Below are 8463 nucleotides of genomic sequence, written 5' to 3'. Positions count from 1 at the left end.
GGATGTAATGAGAATTTCTGTGCAGGAGGAGGAGAAAGATATTAAATAATCGTATGCAAATGTGATAAAAAGAAAGTACAAGGTAAAACAGAAAACAAAAAGAACATAGAATTCGGGTGGTCCTTATCCAATCCCCCCGAAGCCTAAGAATCCACCGCAATGAGTGGGAAGCGGAGATGATCCTCCACACGGCAGGGGGCGCTGCATCATCCTCCAGCCGGGGGGATAACAGGAGATGGGAGGACGCGCTACAAAGGTCACGTGCCCCGGAGTTTACCGCCCCGGCGTTCACGCCTCTTCGCTCCACGTGACTCGCATTCTCGGGGGTGACTGGTCTACACGAGACACGTGGGCAGGGGTGGCACGAGGCGGGGCGGGGGATGGTGGGCGGAGGGGTGGGGCTGGGGGCGGAGCTGGAGGGGGTTGGTTCGGCGCGGGGGCCGTTGGCTCCAGACAAATAAACATGGAGTCCATCTTCCATGAAAAAGTGAGTGTCCGCGTTCGGTGGGGAGCTGTCTGCGGCGCGGTGGCGGGCGTGGGGCGCGGCATCGCTGCCTCCCGGGGAGCTGGGTGGAGCCCGAGATGCCCCCATCCCGATCTCGCCGGGCGGGAGGAGCTTCACCTGGAGGGGAGTTTCACCGATGCCCCCATTGCACCCTAAGGCCCGTGCCCGAGGAGCCGGAGGAGACCCGGGCCTGGGATGTCTGGGAAGCCCGCAGGGAATAAGGGCAGGGACGGCGGCACGAGAGAGGGGGTGGCTTCCGCGTTTTCTCTCCACTTTCCGTGGGAGTCCTTCTCCAGTTCCTCTCCCCCACTCCCCCTAGGTTCTAGCTAGCCACCTCTTGGACACCTCCCTCTACCCTTCCCAACTCCACCCCGCTCTCCCAGTCCTACCGTTTGGAAGAATTAACTTTTCCTTCTCTGGGCTCCTCAATTCTAAATTGGAATTTCTCATACACTCAGATCCTTCTGCACTGGGTCCGTGAGCATCCCGGGGGCAGGGACCTTGGCTCGTCCCACGGAAGGCGTGACCCTTAGGGAAGTGAAGTAGGAAACCCCGTGCGCCCCTGAACTGGGAAGTCGTCACAAGAGTTTTTGTTATGAGATGTTTGGGTTTCCTTTCTTTTGGTAGTGGCATCTTTCCGGATCAGGAGGCCAGCTTTCTTATGAGGTATTAAGAGTGGGCAGGAATAATTTTGTTTTTGTCTGCCTAGCCTGTTTTGCTTTGATTCTTCCATGACCATGCGCTTGAAGATAATGTTTGTGGCATGTGGAGAAACTCGTCTTCCTCGCAGTTATCAAACCATTTGGGTGTGAGTGAAACCTTCCTCAGGACAACTTTGTCACATATCTTGTTTCATAATAGTTTCGTGTTTGGAAAGGGTTGCTGGTGAGGCTGTTATTTAGTAGGAGCAAAGGGGTTTTGTTTCGTTAAATACTTGTCCATTTAAAAATACACAGCAATCAGATAAAGCAATCAAAGACAAAGGAAGTGCAGTATAAATCTAACCAAATTGTTATGGAATGCTTTTCTTTATAGAAACATTTCAGAAACTTTGGTACTAGAATAGACCAGTTTTTATGTGTGGGTGCGGAAGGACTCAGTGGTATGGTTATCACTAATCTTTTGACTTGACTGACATGTTATATGAATCCTGGACAAGAGAAATTTAGCTGCTTGGCTAAGGAGATTGGATGAAGAGAACCTCGAGTGGGCATATTTTTATGACTGATTTTCAAAAGCTTTGTTGTAGGACCAGATGGTTCAACATTGAAGATTTTAAATTTGTCCACATCACTTCTTGAGAATTATACAATATATTTTTTTAACAATAATGATTGGTACCTAGTTTGGATAGAGTTCAGTGAAGGTAGCTGCTTAACCATGGGATCAAAAGAAGCTGGACGCTAGCCTAATGAAAATCTACTTACCTGAAAGCAGTCACTCTGAATTATCAGCATGAATGTCGACTTAAACCTACTTCAAGAACACATTTACCCTTATCAACTTATAGGTACTTAGCAAATGAAGACTTAGAGTTCTTCAGGCATATTTCAATAGTATGGAAAGCACCTGTAACCATAGGGCCCATTGTCCATCTCATACACAGTCCATTCTGGGAATGTTTGAGCTCAATATGACATTTTCCAGAGCACTCCCTTCCCCTCCTCCACATACATTTAACTCTAGGTCCCTGGGTTTGGAGAGCCAGGGAACCAACTTTGGCCCTAGGGAAGCTGTGCATGTAGGGTTATCTGCCTACAAATGACTTTGCAACCACTTCCTCTTGGAATTTTGGTTTCTCCATTTTCAGAGTTGTCACTTGGAGTGCCCTTTGTTAAATTAAAATGTAAACTCAACAGTTGTTTATTGATATATCCCCAGTGCCTGACACATAGCAGGTGCTCAATAAATATTTGAATGAATCAAGAGTGTTCCTTGAGCATCTAAGATGTATATGGTGCTATTTATCTAAAGTAAACAATTTTTTCTGTAAATATTTTATTTTTTAAAATAGGATTTTTTTTTTTTTTTTTTTGGCTACGTTGGGTCTTCACTGCTGTGCGGGCTTTCTCTAGTTGTAGTGAGCGGGGGCCACTCTTCGTTGCGGTGTGTGGGCTTCTCATTGCAGTGGCTTCTCTTGTTGCGGAGCACGGGCTCTAGGCTCACAGGCTTCAGTAGTTGCGGTGTGCGGGCTTGGTAGTTGCGGCTCGAAGGCTCAGTAGTTGTGGCTCGCAGGCTCTAGAGCACAGGCTCAGTAGTTGTGGCGCATGGGCTTAGTTGCTCCGTGGCATGTGGGATCTTCCCAGACCAGGGATCAAACCCGTGTCCCCTGCATTGGCAGGCGGATTCTTAACCACTGCGCCACCAGGGAAGTCCTTCTGTAAATATTTTAGACTTTGCAGGTCTTTTATGTTCTCACATATTCTTGTGTGTGTGTGTGTGTGTTTGTGTTTTCCCAACCATCTAAAAATGTAAAAACCATTCTTAGCTCCTGGGGCAGATTGAATTTGGCCCAAGGGCTAGAGTTTGCCAATCCCTAACTTAAACCCTAGTGCTATATGGCCACCAACTGCTGGAGTTTTTTGTTGTTTGGGTTTTTTGTTTTAGTTCTGGTGCCTGATTTCTGTCGTTTTTGTTATCGCTTCTGTTGCTGACTGCTCTTGGTGAGGTTACTGTGCCATCTGAATTGGTACTTTTATGCGTTTATAGCTGTGAATGATAACCAAACTTGTTGGGATTATATTTAAAATCAGTGAAAATACTGGAAAGATGCTGAGAATTGACTCTATGACATTCGTTATGCTTTTTTTGTGATTGCTGGTTCTTAACCATCTTCAGGATATTTGAAGTTTAAGAATCACCAAGTTCCAAATAAGTGGCTTAAGGAAGTGGTAATAGTACAGACTTGAAACCTCTGCCTGGGTTTGAATCTCAGCTCTGCCGTTTACTACCTGTATGATCCTGGGCAAGTTACTTATTATCTCTGTTCTCCAGTTTCCTCCACTGTATTTGAGGATTTTGAAGTGTCTATCTCAGTTATGAGTGCTTAGAATGCTACCTGGCACACAGTGCTGGACAAGTGCTGGCCATTGTTGTTATTCAGATGCTTGTGCTTGCCGAACCTCATAGTAAGGGGTGGGACCTTATTCTTACTAAGATGAGATGAACAAGTGCTGCTAGGTTGATTGTGTGGCCCCAGTTAGGCCATTTCTGAGCACACCTTTGGGTTTATGCCTAGTTTCAGTTGGAGGCAGTAGTGTCTCTGGGAATTTGAACTAGTTTCAGGGAGGTCCTGAAGACTTTGGGGACAGTGAGGGAATGATTTGGTTAAAGTTACCCTTGGTGGTTTTGTAAGATATCTTGGTAAAACTGAAGATGCATTTTTTTCATCCTCGGATCTCAACACAATAAAGTCTGGGCTTGAAATCATGAAATTTCAATACCACTGAACTTTGACTATAGCAAAGTGAACTTCTATCCAACTTTGATTAAAGTTTGATGAGAAAGAAGTGGTTGGGGGACTTCCCTGGTTGCACGGTGGTTAAGAATCCACCTGCCAATGCAAGGGACGCTGGTTCGAGCCCTGGTCCTGGAAGATCCCACATGCCGCGGAGCAACTAAGCCCGTGAGCCACAACTGCTGAGCCTGCGCTCTAGAAGTCCACAAGCCACAACTGCGGAGCCCACACGCCACAACTACTGAAGCCCGTGCGCCTAGAACCCATGCTCCACAACAAAGACAAGCCACCACAATGAAAAGCCCGCGCACCGCAACGAAGAGTAGCCCCCGCTCACTGCAACTAGAGAAAGCCCGCACACAGTAACGAAGACCCAATGCAGCCAAAAATAAATTAATTAATTAATAGATTTTTAAAAAAAGAAAGAAATGGTTGGGGGGACTTCCCTCATGGGCCAGTGGTTAAGACTCCATGCTCCCAATGCAGGGGGCCGAGGTTTGATCCCTGGTCAGGGAACTATATCCCGCATGCCACAACTAAGAGCCTGCATGCCACAACCAAAAGATCCCACATGTCACAACTAAAGATTCCACATGCCACAATTAAAAAGATTCTGCGTGCCGCAACTAAAGAGCCCGCACGCCGCAGCAAAGATCCTGAGTGCCGCAACTAAGACCCGGCATAGCCGAATGAATGAATGAATGAATGAAGTGGTTGGGGATAGTTTGTGGGGGTGGGATGGGCAGGCAGGGAAATGCATAATCTTAGATGGGACCATTTTACAATTTTTTTGGTACATGTAGAATTTGACTCATCTTGTGACTTTAAAAAATAATTTTATTTAAATTTGACTGTACAATTTGTTCTTTCCTTCTATTAAATCATGTTAGAAGTACAGAACTTGATATAATTTCCTAAAGCAATACAGTTTTACTTCAATTAGGTTTAATTTCAAGTGCTTATTTTTTGTATTTTAAAGCTAATTTTTTATAGAGAGAATTTTAAAATCAAATATTTGGATTCACTGTTTCTATATATGTTATTACATATGGTGACCATAGTCTGAGAGCCCCAAACTGAAGCATGTAGCCTGACAGCAAACAGAAAATTCCAAGATAATCCAGTGTCTGGTCACTGTATTAGGTAGCTCTTGATGTGAAGTAGCTGTATCTTAGTAGAGACTTTTTCATCATTGTTTGAATTTTTTATTAAGGATTACACGTGTAGGCGCACACAGATCATAAGAGTATAGCTCAATGAATTCTCATGAAGTGAACACAAGTGTGTAAATAATACTTAGATCAAGTAACAGAACATTTACCTGCATCTTATAAGCCCCCTTACATCCTCTTCCAGGATACTAACTCTCCCTCCACCCCTGCAAGGGTAACCACTACGCTGATTTCTAAAGTCATCGATTAATTAGTTTTGTCTGTTTTTGAGGTTTTGTAAATGGACTCATATAGAGTGTACTCTTTTGAGTCTGTCTTCTTTTGTTTAACATTGATTGAGTCATCCATATTGTTGCAGGTAGTTGTAGTTTACTCACTGTCATTGTTACATAGTAGTCCTTTGTGAATGTAACACAATGTAGCCATTCTACTGTGATGAGCATTTGGGTAATTTCCAGTTACAAATAGTGCTTCTATGAACATTCTTATGCATGTCTTTTGATGAACACAGGTTTACATTTCTGTTGCTTACGTTATGTACCTAGTGGTGGGATTGCTAGATCATAGGGTAGGTAGATGTTAAGCTGTAGTAGATATTCCAAATAGTTTTCCAAAGTGGTTAAACTAATTTACACTTCCATCAGTAGTATATAATAGTTTTGATGTCTCTAATCGTCTCCAACATTTTAGCCATTCTGGAGTGTGTAGTAGTAACACATTGGTAGTTTTAATATAGGTTTCTCTGATGGTTAATGAAGTTGAGCCCCCCTCTGTGTTTTTTATCCATTTGGCTATCCTCTTGTGAGTTCTTGTTTGTCTTGCCCGCTTTTCAATAGAATATAAGTAGACATCTGTGTATCCCTCCAATTCACATTATATTGTTCAGTGAGACTGGCTTTCTGGCAGGAGGAATACAGTAGAAGAAAAAAGAAGTGGAGACAAGTACTCACTCACCATCGTAGTTATGACTTGAGGGATGGATAGTGTCTTCTTTACTTCAAGTTACTTATTCCATACCAAAATATGAAGATAAACTTGTCTCAGCCCCCTTTCTCACACTCAGACTGTCTCAGTGCTGCATTCCTATTCCATTATATACATACATCCTGTATCTTTTTCAGCAGCGGAATTTTGTTCCTAGAAAATTAACTCAGGAAAAAGATGTATCTTGCAAAGTGTTGGTCTTTGGGGTCTGACCTATTGTGTGACATAGCTCGAAACAAACTGCAGGATGTCAGACAGGTTGGGTTAAGGAACAGACTTTACTGGGGAAATGGAGAACTTAGAGGGCCAGAGTTAGCAGGAGAAGAAGGTGTTCTCCCATCTGCCATCATACTACAGAGAGACCAACCCGGGGCTGGGTTCACTGGGAGGGACCTCATCCACCCATTAGTCTCCCTTCTTATAGGGAATCAGGAAAGCAGCACTGTTGAGGGGAGAGGGGTGATACACAGGCTGCTTAGTTGGAGGAAGCCTGGATTTAGGTTTGGGGTGCCAGTTGTGTAAGAAAGCCAGCTGCCCAGCCCGCGAAGGGCCTGTGGGAAGTTGTTTTCTCCCCACCCCCATAACAGGAAGCCAGCGATCCCAGTTCCCAATTGGAGAACTGAGCTTGGATGCAGCCCCCTTGCTGGTTTGTCCAGAAGTGAACTCCAGGGGTGGTTTTTGGACAGTTTTGCTCATGCACCAAAACTGTGTACATTATCTGCAGAGTTCTTGAAGAGAACCTTGGCTCTGTAGCTATAAGTCTTCATAAACATGGAACAGAATTTTTCTTACTATATCAATTCTTGAGATTCTTCATCTGTTCATGGATTTGAAATTCCATGAACGAGCATTTAGGTGGATTAGAGATTATCTTGTTAAAAGAACAAATGTTCTAGGGATTAAAATTCCCTTTCAGCATTAGTAATTTACCATGGAATCTCCAAAAATGTATTTATTTTAGCCACTGAAAACAAAGGAGGCTAAATGTTTATTATAGAGTAGTTTTTAATAAAAATGGGATTCGGTGTATTTGACAGATGATGTTTGTTTAGTATAAATCATTCTTAAATTTTTGATCATATAGCTAAATAATTGTAGTTTCATTAATGGTAGAATTATAAAATAAATGTTAACAAATGAAAATGCATGTACCTGTGTTAATCATGCTTGTCTAAAGCTAAAAATGTTCGGTTTGGCTGTGTTAAGTTAATGATTAAATTTCTGTTTCGGGGAAGATACTGTACAAATCTGTTTTACAAATCCCATTTGAATTTTTTCTTTTGGAAATATTAGCAAGAAGGCTCACTTTGTGCTCAACATTGCTTGAATAACCTGTTACAAGGAGAATACTTCAGCCCTGTGGAATTATCTTCAATTGCACACCAGCTAGATGAGGAAGAGAGGATGAGAATGGCAGAAGGAGGAGTTACTAGTGAAGACTATCGCACATTTTTGCAGGTACTGATTTTAAACTCACTAAATCACACTTCTTAAAGAAATGTGGGTACTGTTTAGAAAAGGATGAACCACTCTTCTTATGGGTATCTGACTTGTTAATTATAAATCGGCTCTCGACTTTGTAGAAGGGAATGCACAAGGTGTTACTTTAAATATGCACACTAACGACACTATCCTTCTCTTCCCACCCTCGACCCCTGTCCCAACTACCTATCCAAATTAAACAGCAGCCTTCTGGAAATATGGATGACAGTGGCTTTTTCTCTATTCAAGTAAGTACTCACAGGCATCTACTAAGTGTTGTTTATGTCCCAGGCACTGTTTAAGCTCAGGGTATGCTTTTCACAGTCTTTCATAGTCACTGTAATGATGTGACCTTCAGAAGTTCCTCCAGTAGATTGTGTCTAAGAGTATAAGATTCTACACCAGAGTATTAGATTTTTATATAGATAAACATGAAAATTAGGATGATAGAATCTTCATCTTAGAGTAGGGCTTTTTCAAAGGAGGTTGTTAATTTGCATCTGGATGCTAATAACCGTAATTCCAGTAAGTCACAGTATTTCAAACTTACCATCTCCTGTGTAAATTTGAGAAAATACAACACTTTGCTACCTTCCATTTAAATCAGCCTACTAGGAGTGGATTCTTTCATTATGGTCTGTGGCTTTTGCCTTTTTCCTTTTTTAAATCTTATCACTCCCCTTGAATTCTGTGGGTGAATATATGTGTACTTGTGAGATTGATTCTTTCATCCGTGGATCTTTCATTCCATTTCTAACACCTGTGTGGCATATCCAGAGTTCTTTAGAACTTCTCTTGGGGGATCTTTTTCAGCAGATATCTCTGCTTGTGTTCCGCTGTACTGTCCTCCTGGACTCCTCAGT

General features: G+C 42.8%; 1 protein-coding gene across 5 annotated transcripts in view; it reads left to right on the top strand.

Annotated features, from left to right (window-relative positions):
- The first annotated feature begins 424 nt into the window (after positions 1-424).
- The window catches only part of ATXN3 (ataxin 3), a 31342-nt gene continuing 23303 nt past the window's right edge, over positions 425-8463 (top strand). For 4 of the 5 annotated variants that reach the window (XM_061181188.1, XM_061181190.1, XM_061181189.1 and 1 more), the window contains exons 1-3: positions 425-487; positions 7412-7576; positions 7804-7848. In XM_061181188.1, coding sequence (XP_061037171.1) covers positions 464-487; positions 7412-7576; positions 7804-7848 — 234 coding nt within the window. In that variant the 5' untranslated portion in view covers positions 425-463. The remainder of the gene's footprint in view (positions 488-7411; positions 7577-7803; positions 7849-8463) is intronic. The other variant, XM_061181191.1, reaches the window with a different exon arrangement.

Source organism: Eubalaena glacialis, chromosome 2, assembly GCF_028564815.1.
Source record: "Eubalaena glacialis isolate mEubGla1 chromosome 2, mEubGla1.1.hap2.+ XY, whole genome shotgun sequence".
NCBI lineage: Eukaryota > Metazoa > Chordata > Mammalia > Artiodactyla > Balaenidae > Eubalaena > Eubalaena glacialis.
The sequence above is the reverse complement of the archived record's forward strand: the minus strand, read 5'-3'. Positions and strand labels throughout refer to the sequence as shown.